At 55.6% G+C, this 19,992-nt stretch overlaps 4 protein-coding genes across 4 annotated transcripts; 2 read left to right on the top strand and 2 right to left on the bottom strand.

The window, feature by feature from the left end:
- Positions 1-838: 838 nt before the first annotated feature.
- On the bottom strand, positions 839-6,292 carry BESB_001910 (putative chain a, pp2a-specific methylesterase apo form (pme); the record flags this gene model as incomplete). Its single annotated transcript, XM_029358946.1, has 9 exons — positions 839-958; positions 1,577-1,734; positions 2,155-2,198; positions 2,599-2,827; positions 3,446-3,531; positions 4,008-4,297; positions 4,659-4,751; positions 5,338-5,416; positions 5,997-6,292. The coding sequence occupies 9 exons, from the start codon at positions 6,290-6,292 to the stop codon at positions 839-841; spliced, it is 1,395 nt and encodes a 464-aa protein (XP_029221858.1).
- A 4,425-nt stretch (positions 6,293-10,717) lies between these two features.
- BESB_001900 (kelch repeat and K+ channel tetramerization domain containing protein) lies at positions 10,718-12,228 on the top strand (the record flags this gene model as incomplete). The annotated part of the gene is made up of 3 exons (XM_029358945.1): positions 10,718-10,772; positions 11,296-11,810; positions 11,905-12,228. 3 exons carry the CDS (start codon positions 10,718-10,720, stop codon positions 12,226-12,228), a joined length of 894 nt encoding a protein of 297 aa, XP_029221857.1.
- Positions 12,229-12,466: 238 nt separating this feature from the next.
- BESB_001890 (kelch repeat and K+ channel tetramerization domain containing protein) lies at positions 12,467-15,775 on the top strand (the record flags this gene model as incomplete). The annotated part of the gene is made up of 7 exons (XM_029358944.1): positions 12,467-12,583; positions 12,903-13,195; positions 13,607-13,856; positions 14,106-14,346; positions 14,635-14,744; positions 15,087-15,275; positions 15,644-15,775. The coding sequence occupies 7 exons, from the start codon at positions 12,467-12,469 to the stop codon at positions 15,773-15,775; spliced, it is 1,332 nt and encodes a 443-aa protein (XP_029221856.1).
- Positions 15,776-16,946: 1,171 nt separating this feature from the next.
- BESB_001880 (uncharacterized protein) lies at positions 16,947-18,122 on the bottom strand (the record flags this gene model as incomplete). The annotated part of the gene is made up of 2 exons (XM_029358943.1): positions 16,947-17,234; positions 17,853-18,122. The coding sequence occupies 2 exons, from the start codon at positions 18,120-18,122 to the stop codon at positions 16,947-16,949; spliced, it is 558 nt and encodes a 185-aa protein (XP_029221855.1).
- Positions 18,123-19,992: the final 1,870 nt, after the last annotated feature.

Here is a 19,992-nt window from a genome sequence, read left to right as displayed (position 1 = left end):
CTGCAGGCTTTCTGGTGCGTGACGAGACACTCCTCTGGTTTGAGGGCGAAGCGCCGCTTTAAAAGAGCAGGCGGTCGCGAGGCGGAAGAAGAAAAAAGTAGAAACAAGGAAAAGACTTTTTGTGACCTGAGCTCTGGCGCGCACAGCGAGCCACTACAAGACCGGGAAAAAAATTGAGAAAAAGCAAAAAATTAGTGACGCACAGCGGAAGAGGGACAACGAAGATGACCGACATAACAAAATATACAGACACAGACATGCCACCTCAGAGAGAGAAAGAATGCAACGGCTTCGCCTTCGCCCTTCTCCCCATTATTGCCGTCACTTCGCCTCCCTGCTCTTTGTCCGGCCTTTTGCTCCTCGCTCGCACGCCCCTCTCTCGGAGGTTTGCCGAGGCAAAAATGAAATAATACGTACACTTTTCGCTTTCACTCGCATGCAGCTCAAAATGTATATCTGAGTTTTCGCTCCTCAAAAGGCCTTTTCGACCTCTCTCCCTCGCTGTTCGCCTCCATATCTAAGCAAACAGAAATTAGGTGCCGAGACCGCCGCGGCAGACAGGTCAGTCGAGAGTCAAAAGTCCCTCCACATGCGCGCGCAAGTCTCTTCCGAAAATATACAAGCACCGCAGTACGCGCATGCATGTATATATTTTGCCATATAAATATATATTCATATACATTTATACATACTTACATATATATATATATTTGTGTATATATATAGTTTATGGAGACGTCTACAGATACAGGTAGATGCACGACTTCGAGCTTGAGTCAAGGCGGGCGTGCTGCCTTGGCGGCCGCTGCGCGAAAGGACTTTCGAAAAACTTCTAGTTTCAGTTTGTATCCTTCGGCGCAGCCGCGTGCAGACGCCACGGCTGGACAGAGGGCTGATCTAAACGGTACCGAGAAATAAAATTCTGCAAAACATGCGTCACCTCCTGAGGTTGGTCTTCCTGCACACAAGTTACACATGCGCACACACACATATACGTAGACGCGGGAACTCGCGTCACGCGCCTCAGAGAATTGAATTTGCGCAAGCTTTTCAGCGCGTGCCTCTGCTCAGTCTCGTGCTGCATCTGTGTACTCTGCACACACGAATTAATGCATACTCATGGTAAATACAACGAAAAACATACAAAATCCGTGTATATATATATATATATATATATATATATATATATCGCCAGATATATGCGAATACATGCATGCAAGCCGTATCAGGGAAGCCTTCATCCTCCCTCGCATATTCATACATAATACATAAATACATATATATAGATATAAATACATGGACTGACAGACATACGTGAATATAGGCGAGCGCACTTAGTGAAGCTGTCTTTCTCCCTGGAAACGAAGGCACATCTGTGCGTCTCGGCTTCATCGTTTCAAAGCACCCGTCCGCAACAGAAGGCAGCTACCGGGAAGTTGGTAAACGCGAGAAAAAGAGATGGAGTGGACGCGAGCCGAGGGCTATAGAAGCCGCTTCGCCCTCCAGACGCGCGTGTCGAAACATTTACAAAAGATGCCACGAGAGGGAGACACGCGCTTTCACCCTCGCATTTTACCTCGACGACGTGGCCTGAGTAGGGAACGAGCTGAACCTGGAATTTGCCTTGCATGTGAGCAATCATGAGTTCGCGGTCAAGGCGGTCATTGCCGGCGCAGATGAGCACTTTGGTGCATCGCGCCTGGAGAAAGAGAGACGACATGCCCGCGAACCAGCCTGCGAGAAGAAACGACAGACAGAACGCAAGAAATTCTTTGCGAAGAACAAGAAATGGCGCGAGCCCACAGACTCGCGCGATTTCCTGTTGTTCATTTCCTCGTTTCGCGGGGGCGAAACGAGGAAATGCGGAAAGCGCCTCAAGAGGAGTGTAGAGAGACCGAAGAAAGAAGAATGGAGAGAATGCAACAAGAATGGGCGATGGCGGCGAATAAAGGTGCGCCGAAGAGCGCGAAACAGCAGACAACCAAGAGAACGAAAAGAAGAGAAAAAAAAAAGACACACGCCAAAGCAGACGCAAACAAAAGGCCGATGAGGAAGGACGAAAGACACCAAGGGATACTGGGCTCGCACCGCGGCGTGAACAGACGACAGCTGACTGAACAGAAGGCGACGGGAACAGCATTTCTCATGTCTCACCTTCCCAGTAGGGCTGCGTTTTACTCAGATCGGTTCTCCACGTCCTGCGGATCACACGCGAAAACAGTGTGAAAGTCCGCCTCCATTATTCGTTTACAATGTGCTCCCACATCCTTCTTCGTGTTTTATCTTGCTCCTTCCCCGCCTGAGCGTCTTGCTTCGTGCAAGAGTCTTGGGTTCGAAACTTCACGCTCTTCCCCTCCTCGGTTCTGTCTCTTCTTTTCGCAGTTCGTGCGATTTCCTCCCTTCGCCAGCCTCCGCTCTCGGCGAATCTCTCTTCTCCCTCTCGTTCAGTCCCCGGCCTGTCTCCCCCCAAGAGACTAGAAGTCTCTTCTCCGCAATGGACTTTTTTTGTCAGGACTCTCTTCGTTCCCCGGTGCTTTGCCGCCCCGCCCTCTTCCCCCCTCCCCCGCTCGCGTGTTTTTTTTTTCGATTCAGACTTACCAGACCACGTCGTCTTCGTGCCCAGGCGAGATTTCCTTCTTGAGGATGTTCCTGACGTCGCGGCGCCGCGTGCGAATCAGCTGCGAGGGCAGCGAAATCCGCGCACTCTCTTCGTTCTTCAGGCGCCCAGAGCGAACCGCCCAGCTCACGGCTTCCCGCGGCGACGTGAAGACAGTGGGCAGCTTGTTCACAAACGACGCCATGTGCGGCAGTGCGGCGAGCGCAGTTCCTGACAAAACGCGCGAGACACAGGGACGGCAGCAGCGCTACAGCGAGAACGGCTCCCGCCCCCGCAAATCGCGCCGCCCTGGAGCCACGGAACAATGCGAAGACGGAGAGAGACTCGAGACGAGATACACGAGAGGGGAAGGCAGGGAAGACCACAAAAAGAGGAATTGAGGACACGCGGACTTGGGGTTTTCATGAAGTCTACGGGTGATGGGTCGGAAGTCGTTGTACCACGAGCTAGAGATCGCGTTCGTTCTTGGGAAAACGATTTCTGAACCACCTCGGTGCACAGCAGTTCCGCTTAGACCCAGGAGTCATCCCTTTAAACTCTACGAACACGTTTCAAGCGACCCTGGAGGGATTGATTCCCACTTGAAGCAGCCTTCCATCGTAGCATCACCTGGAAATAGTTCTGCCTCTCTGCCAAGAACGCACGCGAAAATGGAGTGAAAACGAAGCGCAGAGAAGAGAGACGCGGCACAGGGAAGTGACGAGAGAGATGATGCATGCGGACACAACAGGAGGGCCGCCGGGAGGCGCCAACGGTAAGAAATGCTGAGAACAGTGACAGCAAAATGCCGAGAATGCGAGGACCAGGAGAGATCAAAACGAAACTCACCTTCAACGACATCAACAACGACGAGACCGTGGAGCGCCGGAAGCTTCCCCGAAGCTGCAATGCGTGTCGCGATCGCGCCCCCCATGCTGAAGCCAAAGACAAACGCGTTTCGTGTATTTTCCCGTTTTCGCGCGTCATCTGTCACAGTGGGTCGTCTCAACCCTTTGGTTTGTTCTCGTTATCCCCCTTGGCGTGCGCATGTCTCTCACCCTCTCTGCTTTCCTCCCGCGAGCTGTGTCTTTTCGCTGCCTCTCCCCCCCTTTCCCCTCTCTCTTTGCCTCTACACGCTCCCGAACCACAAAAGTATATACTGGACAAAGAAGTTACCGCATCCGTCGTGGAAACCAGCCATTGACAACACGAAGAATACAGCTAGGCTATCCGCCAGTATTACCTCATGATAAGTAGCTATCACCTCTGTAGAACGATCGGCGATCCAGAGATGAATACCTCAAATCGAAAAGGCGCTCGGTCCTTCGCAGGCTTCGACTCGATGTCCCATCCCCCCCCGACGCGTGAACGGATTCAGCCGCCTACCCAAGGCGTTTTCTCGCCTTCTCACCTGTGTCCAATGATGATGATGCAGGGGTCGTCGCTGCGCTTCATGCCTGGAAGCGGCGCGAGAGGGATGAACGGCGTGCCCGCCGGTTGCTCGGGCGCGTCGTCGGGCTCCGCGGGCTCGAACTTCTTCTTGTGGATTTCCTCGTAGATTTTCTTGCAATAGTAATCGACAATCGCCAGCCCGTCGCCGACCAGACGCTCCGCGCTGAAGTCCGTGTCGTCCTCGCAGTGCGTCTCGCCGTGGCCTCTTGCGTCATAGGCGATGCAGCGGACGTTGGCTCCCAGCGCCTTCTGAAAAAACGCGGCAGCGCAGAAGTAGAGAAGCATGCCACGCTAACGACCGCCGGAGGAACCCAGGAAAACGCAGAGATCAGCAACTGCATGAATCATGTTCTACGCAGACGGATATCCACACGTCCATATATACCCACATACGTATATACACATATGTATATATATGTACATATATATATATATATATATATATATATATATATATATATATATATGGCCCTCTACATCAGGCGGCTAAAGCAGTAGGCGTGTTGGTGCATACGCACGCATGCAGATGCTTGCAGCGTCCTGCGGAGTGTCTCCAGTCGAGATCCGTAACTCTCCTGCCTCCAAGAGACAGGAACGAATTTTCACTTACGGCGACGAGAGACCAGCTGAGCGCCGTGTGACCGCCTCCGTGCAGGAAAAAACACACGGGGCCTGAGGACCCCGAGCGATAAACGCGGAAGGACTGCGAAAAGAAAATTCACAAGACGCGAAAAAAAGATGCGCCCTGCTCATTCCCTGCGCAGGGGGAAGAACCATGTCGAGCAATGCCCGTCTCTTACGCGCAGATACACAGGCGCATACATATATATATGTATATATGAATAGGTATGCTCACGGGTAAATTTAACACATAGACGCGAGGGGTGGAGCGAGCGTCATCCGCAGCGCCTTCGCGGTTTAAATACAGGGCCCTCTAAGAGAGTGGAAACTACGACTTGCACGATGTCTACGGGCGACGCCAGCCAAGCAAACATGTGGAGGGATTTCGACATTAGACAACCGATGTCAACGGAAGGAGGAAAGTGAGACACTGTTGATCTCGAAACAGCCACGTCGATATGCCAGGAACAAGTCGCGGCACTTACGCAGCAAAAAAAAAAAAAACACGGATTGCTTCCACGATCGATAGTCTCGACGGAAACGAAAGACGAAAGAAAAACAAATGTGAGGAGGCCAGAACGATGTCACAGCGCCCGCGCCTTCACGTGAAGCGGATGCCTGTTGCGAATAGTTCAGAGAGCTGCCCCTGCTTTGACTGAAGTACATACATCTTTCGGATTTGATGTCGGGTGGATGTCTTCCTGAGCCTCCCAGTAGTCACTCCACTGGGGGAGCGGCTCCGCGGACCTGCGAAAAAAGAAAAGAAGAAGAGACGACGTTCTTCACTACGCAGACAGAGGAGAAATCACCCAAACGCGCACTGTGGAATTTTGGGCAATCGAAAGTCCCATGGAGCTCAGCGCTCTCTAGCGTGATAGGAGCGTGTATGCAAATGAGCATGCATACACAGCCGAAAGGAACGCATATATTTTTGTATATCCGGCTGGGAGGGTACATTCGCCTGAACGCCCTCTCGCTGTTTTGGGCTCGCGAACGGAAAGAACGTCAATGGGTGTATGAGGTCTCTGCGGCTGCACTCAACTATGCATTTCCTTTGTTTTCTCACCGCAAGGGATGCGGCTGAGCCCACATAGAATTGTAAACGCCTCTGACTTTTCACTGGTGCATGCTCCGGGAAGCCATCTATCTCGCTAGGTCACGGAATAAGAGCATATGATTTCCTGTGCTTCCCTCGCTTCCCTCTGCTCCCTGTTTATGAGCCTGCCTCATCATGCAATACCGAAAGAAGAACGCGAGTCCTCTCGCCTTTCCAGCGTCACGCGGTTTTTGTTTTTAATTCCTGTTCCTCTCTTTTTTTCCAGCTTACCGCGACCGACTCCTGCCCTTGCTACCGGGGCCTGCGTCTGTGCCGAGCTCGTCAGATTTTTGACTGTCTGCAGAAGATCCACAACAGTCGCAGTGTCCAGGGTGAAGTTCGTTCCTAGTACTCTTGCGCCGGCCTCGAGAGTGTTTGTCAGCTCCGCCGCTGCCCGCTTCGCCATCGCGCTCTTCGGGTACAGCCTTCATCACGTGTGGTGGAGGCGAAGCTGGCGGAGGCGGCGTGTGCGCAGGCGGCATGCACGTTGGATACGTCGGGGGCGGAATGAAGAAGTCGTTATCCATCTTTGCGGCCGGTCAAGTGAAACGAAGGGAAAACGGACGCAGGGACGACGCGGAGGAGGCGCGGGCGCAAAGGTGGAGAGGCCGCCGTTTGGGGACGGCAAGACAGAAAAGACTAAGGACACTTCTTCTCCCTCAACGCATGAATACAAAGGCCGGTCGAGCCGTGGACGAGCCGGCAGCAGTTTTCTGTCGAGCAGCGGAGCCAAGTCTCCCCGAGCTCAGCACGGCCGGGCGGGGGTCACGACGAAGTGGGCTCTCCACGGAAAAATTTCAGAGAAGCCAAAAAGGGGCTACGTTTGAGATTGTTTCACAGTGCCTCAGGAGGAACGCACCCCCAACAAGAGGTGTATATACACTCGGATTTGGGTCGAGAGCCGAGCACCGCAACTTCCTCGGGACACGGGAGCGCTGTCACATTTTCACCGGACTGATCCCGGCGAAACGCAGACAAAGAACCGCGAAAACAAGAATGGAACGAGTAGCAAAAGGTTATCTGTCCACGGTGGGGAGAGTTTATAAAATCCAGAGTCATGCCCGCGTTCGGTGACTCCGGTGTTGGTGGCCATCCTTGAGGCCAAAGCCTCGGCGGCCGTGTAGCCGAAAGTTGCTGTGCACGACGAATTTAAGCCTGTCTAAAATTGAGGGACCCCAGTGAAAAACGCCCATCACACGGTCTTTCGTCTGTTGGGCCGGCGACGCATAAACCGTCAATCCTGTGGAGTAGGCGAGGGTGGGCACCAGCCTCACGGGGGAAGGCTGGATGATCGACTCTGATATTTCCCCCACCGACAAACTCAAATAGACAAGGAGCCTCAGTCCCAGTTCTGGATCCAAACACCCGAGAAAACGTACGGTTGTTGATTGGCGTAGTAATTAATCGTTCTCTAGCGACAAAGAAGGCGGCGAAGGGAGCCGGAACACGGGAAAAGGCCCCTCTGTGCCCGCTATGCCGGATCCCCATTCACGCGTGCATGCATGGCGCAGCCGCTGAGACCGAAGACCATTGATCAGTTTGCAAAGCAGCCGCCTGGTGTTCCGAAACCCATATCTCCATAAGTTTCCTCCTCTCTGCACAGGAGCGTGGCACGCCTCCCCACTTCCGTCTTTCTTCAGGAGCCCACGAGTGACGGGCACGGAGTGGGATATAGGGAACTTGGGTGCGTGAGGTTTGTTTCAGCTTTTGCTCGCGAGGCTGGTCTTCAGTCTCTTTGCGTCATCCCGTTGCAGGAGACGCGAGCGGGAAGCGAGTGGGAAAGCTGCGTGGGCAAAAGCAACTTCACGTGTAAGTGAGGCCTCCGCGCGGACAGGCCGAGGTGTTTCCGTCCTGCCAGCGCGGATGTGCGGCAACATGCCGTCGCGGTGAATCGGGGGTCTCAAGCCTGGATGTGTCACTCAAAAACGCGTCGTTCCGAGGCGTTCGCATCTCAGGTGTGCGTTTCGGTCGCATCTGTGGTTGCAGCTCTAGTGTAAAAACTCAAATACGTCCTGCGTAGAAAAGCACGGGACACTAGACGCGCTGTGACCTGGTTGTGGGCCTTACCGCCGGATGCCGCTTCGGTCGAAGGAATAGATATTTTGCACCTTGTCAGTGGCAGGTGCAAAAATCCAGCGCGGGCACCCTGCTGTGCAGAACGGCGTTTTTACGCAGCTGCGTCTTCCGTCAGCAGCACCACGGAAGCTTTCTCCCGCTGATCACAAAGTATCAAGTACTGGATCGCGTAGCAGGCACTCATTGTGTCGCACTTTCGAGCTGGTGTGGTGGTCACATACAACGTGGCTAGTGTCATGCCAATTCGAATAGGATTCGCTATTAGAGAGAAGCCCATGTTGACTTTCACAGGCTGCGTGGCTTTGTAGCACATTTGCAACACAAGACAGCGGTGGGCGCCTTCTACCAAAGTTGCACGACGGCGAACAGAGAGTGTGGAAGCACTGTTGCATCGGACGTTTTTCCGGCAGCCAATCTCATCCCCGGAAAATGTGGAGCTCACGTTATGCTTGTTGATGGAATAGATTCCACTGCAGGCACACAGTTGCAGCAACTCGGTCACATGGTAACGGTAAAACGGTCCGATCTCAGCGAGAAGGTGCAGCGCGACTCACGACGGAGGAAATTGTGCGTTTCTGCGGATGTGTTGCGTCACGTTTCGCGGAACTGCAGTGTATATCCCTTTTTAAAGTGTTTGCTTGTTGTGTCGAGCATTTGCTTTGGCATTTCTCTCAGCCACAGTGCAGCTGGGGCTATACGTCTACTGCGCGTTCTAGGGATTTATGGAGACGCTCGCTGCCCCCCAATCGACTCTTCTCAGCCGATGTGAAAAACGCACAGACTATGCTGAGGAGCGTAGGCGGGCGGAAGAAATCTTTTTAATAGTAGCATCGGCACTCAGTGTGGTGGCATACCGGTAGATATCTTAGGATCTAGCACCACGACACTCAAACACCCCAAGAGAAGCGATCTGAGCGGAGAAGTCACGCGCATACCTATAGTCAGCATTCCATGGGTGAAACCTGCCGGACAGAATCCCCGCCGGTCACTGTCCATCTGCGCATATATATATATATATATATATATATGTAACACTGCGACCACTACCAGCTTGGAATCTCGAATCTGCTGTGCAGGCATGTTAATATTACTGAACTCCCTTAGCCAGTTTCCCGCCGACCTCTTTTTCATTGAATATCCACAGCGGGAAACTGACAGGCACTTTGGTTGCCGCCGAAGAGCATGATGTGGCACTATAGGGTTCAGGGTTTCATGTCGTTAGGCATATAAATATATATATTGGTGCATGAGTGTTTCCTTTTGGTGTCTTGCACTGTCCTTAGCTTTATTGTTCCACCTTTCCTTCGTTTTCTTGCCTTTCGTGCATGCTTTCCGTACACAACCACAAAATTTTGAGTTTGGGCGAGTATGTCCGTGGCGCGCGTTCGCAAGGCCCCGGACGGGGAACTCGCCTTCTGCCACAACCTCCATAGCCGCCGCGACGCACAGAAGACGGCGAAGCGATATTGAGAAGAAGAAAAAGGAAACGCCCTGGCCTCCGCAGAACTCAGCCCAGCGTCGCAGGAGAGGGACACGCGTATATTTTCTGCTACAGACAGTCCACTCGAACGGGTATCGGCGAGTCTTTCTTTGTCTTACCCGCTGTGCACGAGGATGTCTCCGGTGCTTCTTTGCGATGCCCGGAATTGGCCTGACAGCGAGCGGTTTCCGCCGTTTTTTCTCTTTTTTGACGATCGCACGCGAACAACAAACACACGAAAAGGGAGGCTCAGTTGCGTTTCTCCCAGCAGAGGACGCTGCCGAGAAAAAGTCCGTTTTCCACGCCGTTTTGCGCGCCCCGAACTCCTTCGTGTCTTTTCGTGGCAGCCAAGCCCTCCTCTGCCGTTGCTGATTCTTTTCCGGTGTTCCTTCTAACTCACCTCGCAAGTACGAGCCCACGCGAGAGGGTAAAACTCAAACACCTCTCTTAGTCAGTGCTGTAGTCCAGTTCCTTTTTTGAGGCTGGGCTTGGCGCCGTTCTGCGCCGCGCCCACGCGTCCGTCGCCGATCGGTCACCTCCTTCTCTTGTCTCTGCCCCGAATTTTTTCTTCTGCTTTGGAGGCCGCGGCCTTCTACTCATTTCTCCGTGTTTCCGTTGCTTCATCGCCTTGGTTCTCCGCCTCCTTTCCCGGTGCCTCGCCTCTTCGGAGCTCTCGTGTCTTTGGCCAGCGGCTGTTTTCTTCTGCCCTCACCCGCTCTCTCGCCACCGGCAATTCCTCATTCCTCTTGGCTTTCCAGCGTCTCCTGCCGCTTCTCAACGAAGCATTTAACGTGTGTTCAGAACGAGTTTGCGCAATGTCCTCAACTCACCCGCCCGCGCGGCGCGTTGTTCCTCTGTAGCTCTCCGCGGTGGCTGTGCACGCTCGCTCATCGCACGTTCCATAGGTGCCTCGTTCTTCGACGACGGAGGACCTTTAGAAAAGGTCCTCCCTCCGTTATTCTCCATCTCCACGCCTCGCCGCGCCGTCGCGGGCACGTCGCAGTGTGTTTTCCACTGGTGTATGCGCGTCTTCCTCCGCGGTGCGGAAGTCGTCTTCTGCTTGGCCTCGACGCTATTCGCCCCCCTGTGCGCCGCCTGCATGTAGTTCACCTCTCCCTCTGGAGAGACGGGTCTGTTTCCCGCAGGCGCGCTGCTGTTCAGCTCCTTCTCCACCTCGCCACGGGCGGCGGAGTCTCCTCTTCGGGAGAGAGACAGAGAGACGCGTCGAGGGCTGTGGAGCCCAACGCGACCGGAGGCTTCTCAGGCGTGACGGCGGCATCTCGGGAGCGCGCGTTCCACGCTGTTCGCGGATGCGCTTTGCACAGAGGAACAATTCTTCCAGTTCAGGCGCCTGTATTCATTTAGGATCTCCTGTCTCTGCGTTGGGGCAGCGGCTATGAGTTCAAACGCCTGCTGGAGTGGCGTGAAACGGTCTTCGGTGCTTCGCCCAGGTGAGCGAGTCGCTCAGAAGCGAATGATGTAGAACCGAAGTGAGCGAAATAGGGCAGCACGTCCAGCCACGGAAACCCGAGCAAGCTTCCCTCTCGTTAACGGATGTGTCTAATAAAACGTGTATCACTGCGCAGACTCGAAAGGGGCAACCAAGACTACACACGAAGGGACAACGGATAGAACGCAAGGTCATGAGGGGGAAGGGGGGGAAGGCGTCGCGCAGTGACGGCAGGAAGAAGAGAAAGAGGAGTCAGGGATACAGTCCTAGGAGAGGCGAGTGAGGAGGGCGGAGCGCCTGGTCGGAGTTTCGAAGACATGTGGAGAGTTGCGTTTTGTGCCTTGTTGAAGCGGGGGGACACCCCTGGACAGAGTGGACTTACGGGGACGTTTCTCAGGGGTCCTTTCCTCTCTTGGCCGTCCCTGTGCCTGTTTTGTCTGCTGGCGGGTCTCTTCAGTCGTCGTTATTGCCTTCTGCTTCCTGCGTATCTCCTCAAACTCGGCGCGTTTCGTCTGCTTTCGCAGGTTCCGCAGCCGACAGCTACATGTACGCAACTCCGGGGTCCGCACCGGGGATCTCGGCTGGCGCGTCGCGCGCGCTGCTGGACTCCTCGCTACTCCCCGCCTCGCATACACCGCCTTCGGTCGGCGGGACTGGGGTGCTAGGGGCTGCAGGCACGAGCGTCGCCTCGGCTCCGGTGCCGCCCGCAGACCTGCTCTACGCGCCTGCGCTCGGCGCCGCCTCGGCGCTGCGGAGCGCCGCAAGCGGGAGAGGCAGAGAGACGGGCGGGACTGGGAGTTTTTTTTTCCGGCGGCAGCGTCGGCGGGCTGCTCACGAGCAGCGGCGGCGCGCTCACCTCCTCCTCGCGGCCGTCTGCGGCTTCGCTGCTCACCGCGGCCGCCCCCGCGCGCGGCGGCTCGGGAATGCAGACGCCCTCGGGAGTCCGAGGCGCCTGTGCGCCGCTCCGCGCGCTGCCGACCGGGGCGGGGACGGCGATGAGCGGCAGCTCCAGTGCGGGAGACAACCTTTTGCTGCGCTCGTACGCGCACTCGAGCGTGTCTGCGCCTGCGACGTCTTCGCTGCTGCCGGGGAGAAGAGGAAAGAGTCAGTTCGAGGACGACACTTCTTCGCAGGACCGCGACGGCGGCATGTCGCCCTTCACGAGCGACGCGAGAGGAGACACAGACGGCGAAAACTCGAGCGGCGGCGGCGGCGCCTCCTTCGCCTCGACGGAGGACTTTGAGATCATGGTCGGCGACCTGAGGCGGACGTTCATTGGCTGGCTAAAAAAGACAGAAAGCGACCTGAGGAAGGAGAAGCGCGACTTGACTCGCGCGCGAAAGGAGTTCGAAGAAGAACGAAAGAAAGCTTGGGAAAGACTTCAACAAGAAAAGGACAACGAATACGAAAAAATCAAGGCAAGTCGCAAAGGCAAGAAGACAACAACTCACCTATAAATATGGCTGTTTGTGGGCTTTCGTATTCACATACATATGCATGCGTATGTTGCGTAGGGAGATCTAGCGAGTGAACATGCTTCAGGGCAGGTTTCTAAGGCCCACTTGTGTCCTGCTTGCTTCTTCTTCAGGCGTTCCTTTCTTCTTTGTCACCCTCTGATTCTTTGCTTCTGTCGTCGTTCGCCGTCGTTGCCTGTTTGCTTTTGTTCAGGAGGAGAGGCGGAAGGCGCAGGCCGAGATGGCGTCGCAGATCAAACAGATCCAGGTTGAGCGCGAAGACACTCGCCGGAAGTTGAATGCCGAGAGAAGTCGGTTCGAAGAGGAGAAAGAGGCGCATCGGCGAAGGATTCTCCTCGTACGTCGCTGCCTGGACTGCTCACGTCTTTCGAAGTTTGTCGATCCGCCGCTTTGTTTTTGGTCTTATAACGTCTGTCGAAGCCCGGCAGGGCTCCTGCTGGCGAACCGCGCAGCGGGGTCTTCTCGCGCGTGTTTTGATACCCTTTGCAAATCCGCGTACACGCTGAGGGGTGGAGCTGCGTTCGCATATGCGTGTCTGCATATGTGTCACACGTAGAGCGCATGTCTCTCTCTCTGAATATATATATTGGTTGCTTTTTTGTCAGTTTGGTGATGTCCAGTAGCTGTCGAAGTCCTACGGGGGTGTGTCTGTTTAGGAGAAGGAAAGGTTTCGACAGGAAGCGGAGGCGCTGGATGCGGAGAAGCGTCGCATCGTGGATACAAATATCGCGACGGAGACTGTCGTCGACTTGAATGTCGGGGGCGTCGTCTTTGAGGCATCGCGGCACACACTCGTACAACAGCCTGGATCTTTCTTGGAGAGTCTCTTGTCCGGTCGCCACCATGTCTCTCGCGACAAGCAGGGCAGGATCTTCCTCGACCGGGACTCGGAGCTCTTCCGCATCATCCTGAACTTCCTCCGCAACCCCTCTACGCCGCCCCAACCGAGGTAGGCGCAGCCAGCAGCCGCAGAGGCGCAGCAGCCAGGCGCCGCGATGTTGATTTCGCACGGGGCGTAGATTTTCTACGTTGGCGCACGGGCAGGTTGTGTCCGCATCCAGCAGGTTCCCTTTCTTGAGGCAGTCGCGGCGCATTGCGTCGGCTTGCGGTCGCGCGAACGAGAGGTTTTCCGCTCGCGTCTGAGAACTTTTCAGCGACGTCTGGTTCCGCCTTCTTCGCCGGAGCGTGACAGCGGCGGGTCGGTCGCCGGTCGCCGCGATTGCGTTATTGAGCTCTCGGTTGCGTCTCCTCTCTCTTCACCGGGATCTGGAGTCGGCTTCCGCCGCCTCCGCGTTTCGACGGTGTGCACGTGGCCTCTGTGGAAGGCGCGAAACGCCGCCACGGCATCTGGTGCGTTCAGGGACGCGGCGGAGAGCGACGCGATCACGCAGGAGGCGGATTTCTTGGGCATTCGCTTCTTTCCTTTTCCGCTCGTCTTCGCGGTCGGCGGTCACAACGGCAGTGAGCACCTGCGCTCGCTCGAAGTCCTCGACGTTGGGCAGCAGTGTTGGCGGCCTTGCAAGGCGATGGAGACTGAGCGCGCGTACTTTGGAAGCAGCGTTTTGCAGAATCGCCTCTTCGTGTACGGAGGACAGAATCTCGACTACAAGGTAATCGAAAGTGACGCGGGGGGGGGGGGGGGGGAGGGAGTGCGCAGTTGCGCGTCTGGCTCAGCGCTCACTCTCTGCGGCAGGCTGCAGGCGCGAACGCAGCGTTTGTGTCGGCCGCTCGTTGATGCGTGACGCGTTTCTTTCCTGTTTAGGTGTGCCTGCTGGGCCACATGGGGGGGAGGAGGGGGGGACGGAGGTCTAGCTCAGGTTTTGGTTTGCCGGTTTCTTCTCTGGCACCCTCTCGTTTAGGCGCTGTGCGAGACGGAGATCTTTGACTGCCTGCGCGACTGCTGGGTGACCGGCGCGCCGCTGAACGTGCCACGGCGCAACACGGGCGGCGTGTTCATGACCGGCAGACACTTTGCAGTTGGCGGCTTCGACGGCTCCGACATCCTCGCCAGCGTTGAGTGCTACGACCCGCGCATGCGGAACTGGATGGAAGTCGCGCCGCTGCACACGCCCCGCTCCAGCGCCATGTGCTGCGTGCAAGGTGAGAGTCAAGAAAACAATGCGCGCGCGGGAGTCAAAAGAATTCAGCTGGAGAATTCAGCCTTCTGCAGATAGATGGCGTTCAACTGGAGATTTCTGCGCGGCGCAACCTCTGGCTGCGTGTGCGTCGCGCGCGGGGAAGCGCCTGCGCGCCTCTGTCTTCGCGGCGGCGTTGCGCGGGGCTTCACGGAGCCCGCACGACGGCAAAGCGACTCACACATCTGAGTGTGCTGTGGACGCAGATGCGGAGATAAAGCTATTCGTGTCTGTGCTGCTCGTTTCTGCGCAGACGATCGCCTTTACGTGCTTGGCGGGACGAAGGGCGAGCGGCTGCGGAGTGTGGAGGTCTACGAGCCTCGAGTGAACAAGTGGGAGATTCTGCCCTCTGAGATGATCGAAGTGCGTCATTTGTTTCCGCGAGGAGTTTTACAAGAAGAAAAAAGGCGGCAGGGCGAAGGAGCGAAGACCCAGCATCTGATCTGGCCTGCACCAATCTTTCTGCGCTTCTGCATGTCTGGCGGTTGTCCTGTGCGCAGCGGCGTTCATGGTGCCACGCTAGCGCGGGCGCGCCCAGCACGCTGCCTCCGTCTATCTACGTAGTCTAGTAGGCTCTCGTGTGCGTTCGCCAGGCAGATATCGAATGCGTATGTGTGTCTCTTGGAAGCGTTGAAGGCTGCCAAGGCGGTAGAAAGCGTGAGAGAGAGGGAGATCGTGGCGCGTCTTGCCTTCCTGGGCGTTCAGGTCCGCAGCGCAGGAAGTGCAGCGTGCAGCTTTGACCACATCGTCGTCATGGGAGGCATCGACAACGGCAACGTGATTCACAGCTCCGTGGAAGTCCTCGATCCGCAGACCAAGCGCTGGGCCTTCCTCGCAAATATGGACGTCCCCCGCATGGACTGCGCGGCCGTCGTCGTCTCGGATTCGATTTTGGTAAGGCGCGGGGCCAACGAGAAGGAGGCGTGAGCCTGCGTGCGACGCGCGGCTAGAAACGCACCGTCCACAAAGATATACAGAGCTGTGAAGGCCACGAGGCTTCGCGGATATCTGCGTGTGTGCGTGCTCCTTTTTGCCGCTACCAGTTTTACCCTTGATGAGCAGCGTCCCCATATACATGTATATGCACATATCTATCTACCTATATATATATATATATATATATATAAACGCGTGCGAGCACCTTCGTATACATATATATATGTGTCGTGATATAGGTGTACGAGTTGAGCGTGTAAATGCGTGTGTTGCGTGTTTGTGGCGGGTTTTAAAGGCATTGATGGCGTTTGGGTTTTTCTTCGCAGGTCACGGGCGGCCAGAACGAAGACGTGCTGTCGAGCACAGCGTTCCTCCGTCACGAGCTGAACGAGTGGAAGGCAGGACCTCCCATGCTGTCTCCTCGCTACGGCCACGGCGTGCTAATCGCGAATTTGTAAAGAGCTTTTTGGTAGAAACTTCAGAGAGATTTTGCGAAGAAATCACCGCCATTGGAGAGTGCTCAAGCATTTGAAGGAAAAGCCTCGCTTTCGAGCTCCCGTCGTCTGTCTCTTCCGTCGACGTCCGCTCTGCAAACTATATGTATACAGAATCGTGCGACTTTCCCGTGCAAAGCTGCATGCGTGCGTACGTTCGTGCATGCCTGCGGGTTATGAGAGACAATTGTGCTTCACTCGGCGTCTGATCCCGACGAGGACTTTTTTTGCAATTGTGAAAACACACGCGACATGTCTGGGGACTTTCGTCGCCTCGGCGCGAGGCGCTGCCACCGCGGCATCCTTCTTAAAGCCAGGCACGAATCGACTGCCTTCAGATCGATATCGTTGTCTCTGCGATTGTTCTTTCTTGATTTTTATGTATATAGAATGATGCGAGGCTAGAAGACAGACAACGGTATAGGGGTGCGTGCGGCGCCGCGTGCCGTCTGCGGCTGCGCTCCGCCTCTCGTCGTGTAGGAGCTCACTCACACCGAGCGGAGGCCTCTTCTGAAGATTGTAGTCACACCCTGCATGCATGCGCCAGCGTCCTGGATAGATACACACGTGTGCATATACTGACGTATTTACAAACACGCATGTATACAGGAAGACGCGGAGGATGTGGAGGCGCCTGTCGTTGCTGTCGGGCGCTGATAGCTCGCCGCGGCCTACTCCACGCTAGAGCGGGCCTGCCGCAGTTCAACCTCTCTGCGGGCGACAAGATGAAGTTCAGATGGCGATACGTCACCAGCGGCACAGAAGACCTGCTGACACCGAGCCCTCCCTCTTGCCTCACAAAGTGCCGCAGGTCTAACAGATCGAAGCGCTTCTCAGTGGAAAACCGTCTTGCGGTTTTGCGCTGCGAATCGGCGCCTTCGATGCGGTCAGGTGGATAGAGACTGGCTGTTGTGCAAACGGAGAAAATGGATTCCCTTTCTTGAGGTTTCCTCTGCGTCACATCGCTCTTCGTCGCCCCCGAGTTGTTCATGTCCTGTATCGGATAAAAAAAACTCCTAGGCCACTGAACGCTTTCGGGGCCTGCGTCTGTTTTGAACACAGGGTATCTCTACTTATTCTCCGGTTCACGTTTTCGAGGTGGGTTTCCCTTTACGTTTTTTTCTTCTTGCTCGGCTCAGACTTTTTTTTTCGCCTCCTCTGCCTCCTTCGCGGCCAGAGCGCCCTTCTGCGCGCCCGGGGGCGAGCGCGAGACCGGGGCGGGAGGGGGCAGCGGAGGCTGCTGCGATTTCAGAAGAAGGTAAACAAGCGCGTCGCTCGCGACGCCCTGTTCTTGAAGACTGTGGTCTCTTTCTAGGACTTCGCCTCTGTGCACCAGAAGCAGATCTTCTGGCTCCAGCCCCAGGCGAGTGTGGAGCAGCCGCATCAACACGCTCACGGGGTCGGCCGCAAGCATCTCAACCGCCTGCGCGACGGGCAGAAAAACGAAGGCATTCGAGTCGCAATTGTGGTGTTGTCATCCTGCATAGACTTTCTTCCTGTGTAGGTCTATCTACACACGCTAACATAAATACATAGACATGTATAGGCATAAATATAGAAAGATACAGATATAGATACATAGATATGCCCGATGAGGTACCCAGCTGCCTTGTCGCATGAAACTGCGCATGCAGACTCGCAGCAACCATGCGGGTTACACTCGCAAACATCTTTTTGAACATGAACGAGCATAACTGGGGTCTTCTGGGAGCACCCGGTCAGCTCACGGGGAAGCCTGGACGCTTTTAGACAAACACAGGTCCCGTTTGGCACGTGTGCATGCCTCTCCGGTATGCATATGTCTATCTATCCCTATCTATATATGATTACTGTATAGGTGTACAGCGGTGTCTACGCCCCATGGCAGTTTCCAAGCGGCGTGTTGCCTGCGGAAAGCCTTCCGCCGCTTTCTGAGGCGCGCAACGCATGCATCCTAGAGCCGATGCTCGCGCTGCGACACACTGTGCCCGGCAGAGACCTCCGCGACGGAGGGCCCTCGGCGAAACACCTTCAGTTTACGCTTTTTCAGGCAAAGGCGTACAACAGTCTCTCCAGTTTCCGCGTAGACGATGAACAGCCGTGTCGGCATGCTGTAGGGCACGCTGGTAACGTACAGTCTGGTCTCGGGTCCGATCGAATAGTCCTCGGGCTTCTTCTTCGAATCAAACACAACCCCATCCGCTGTCAACGCGGCGTTTTGCAGGCCGCCGACTCCAGTCAGCGAAGACTTGACTAGAGTCGGCGCCGTGCCGCGAGCACCTCGGGCCGCAGAGGCGAAAAAATTCGTCCCCGCTAAATGATGAAGTAGCATCCCAAAAGTCCAGTCTTCGCCGCACTCGACGCGCCCGTCAGGCTCCTCGTCCCCCCACGCGGGGCCCCATCCGCCGGATTGACGATGCGGAGACGCATTTTGTTTTCAAAGAAGCGAAACGCGGGGGCGGGCCCTCCAGCGAGGATGGACGCACGGCAGAGCTCGGATCAGGCCTGAGGCGACAAGGAGACTCTTGCAAAGGGAAAAGGTAGGCGTTTCCGGTGTGCCTAGTTTCTGAGACAAACAAGATAGCAGTCGCGTGGCGAAGTGTGGGATGCATGCTTCATTTGATCGTCCACATGCATCTAGAAAGCGCGAAACAAGGCGCGTCTTATGTCCGTTCATCCTGGATAGCGTGTAGCCGCAGCTACGCAGTTCGTGTGTTCATAACCAGAGCACGTATTACCATGAACGCACCAGCTGCACGCGTGGATCTTCATACACAAGACTGCCATCCGATCTCCTTTTCTGTGCGGAAGCGCCTGAGCGGGCTTCCGACCGCTAATGCCGCTGCCGCTGCGGATGTCAGGACTCAAATAAGGCGAGCCGGGCGTTCGCATCGCCTCTCCCTCGTGTGTGACTCGTGTATCAGGCGGGACTGGACAAGCTCTGCAGGAGGAAAATGGCGTATTTTCTTTGCCGGTTTCTCACGCGTGGGCGAAGCCTCCGCCGCGCGGGACGCTCTCAGCGTATGGGGGGGGCCCCGCAGACGCAACAGAATCGACGCGGGCGAATCGGAGCTCCGTACTTGCACGAAAAAGGGGCGTTTTGTCTCTTGACGCAAAACACGCAGCCCAGACAGGTGTTTACAAGCGCAGTTAGAAGGGTCCTGTGTGGGAACAAAGCTAGTGTATGCCAGTGTGTGTCGGCGTGTAGGCTAGCGGTGTGTGTGGAGGTTTGAATTTACAGCGACGTTTGTTATCGACGCCAGTCGAACTCCCCGCATGCGCGTTCTACAAAAAACAGATGCTCTATTATCGTTAGTTTATGCAGGCTCACGCGCACAGGAATTCGCTTGCATATGCGGGCTTACCCGTGCAGCAGCGGTGTGCACCTGGTGACAGTTCCTCGCGATTCACGGCAGCCTTTCATTGTTTGTCACAGACTTTCCGACTTTGCGCCGCATGCGCACGCGAATTACGACTTCTCGTTACATTCTTTCGGATATAAACGTTTAGTTCGTCCACAGAAGCAACAAAATACAAAGCGATGAGCCGCAAAACATCTCTACATTCCATCCTACGTATGCGGTGTCTGTTTCTCCGCTGCGAAGGGGACGACTGCATTCCTAGCGCTCCAGTCATTCCTCCGGCGACTCGGCTTTCAGCTCGATGGAGGAAGTCATCTGGTGGTGTTCGGCAGCCCCCAGCCCGAAACAACACGCGTTATCTTAGCCTGCTTCTTTCTCATTGTCTTTCTCTTTGTGACTCAGACTTTCCTGGGTCGCTTGTGTGCTCTTTCCGTCGCAGGGTGTGCGTGTCTCTCTCTGGCGTGCTCACTGTAACGCGACCGCGTGAGGCGGCTGCGGCGAGATAAGGCCGATGGAACTGTGACTTTCTGAGTTTCTGCTCGGCATCCGCGCAGAGGGCGTGCGCAGAAAGAGGCCCTCTGTTTTCTGCGTTGCGCGCCTTCGGCTGGCCTTCCCGGCTGGCGAATCCTCCGGCATGCGAGATGCGAGTTTCAGTCTCTGCGGCGGATGACACCGGCGAAAAACCACTCAGTTGAGCAGAGGAGACAGAGAATGAGAGAGGGCCGGCGCGCCCCGGGCGTGTGGCTGACTGTGTTTGATCTGCGGATAGTTGATAGTAAGCATCAGGAGAACGGAGTTTTCAGAAATTTTCAGCCTTTTTTGTGGATTCATTCTCCCTTC

This window comes from Besnoitia besnoiti, chromosome I, assembly GCF_002563875.1.
Source record: "Besnoitia besnoiti strain Bb-Ger1 chromosome I, whole genome shotgun sequence".
NCBI lineage: Eukaryota > Apicomplexa > Conoidasida > Eucoccidiorida > Sarcocystidae > Besnoitia > Besnoitia besnoiti.
This window is presented reverse-complemented; position numbering and strand designations above follow the sequence as displayed.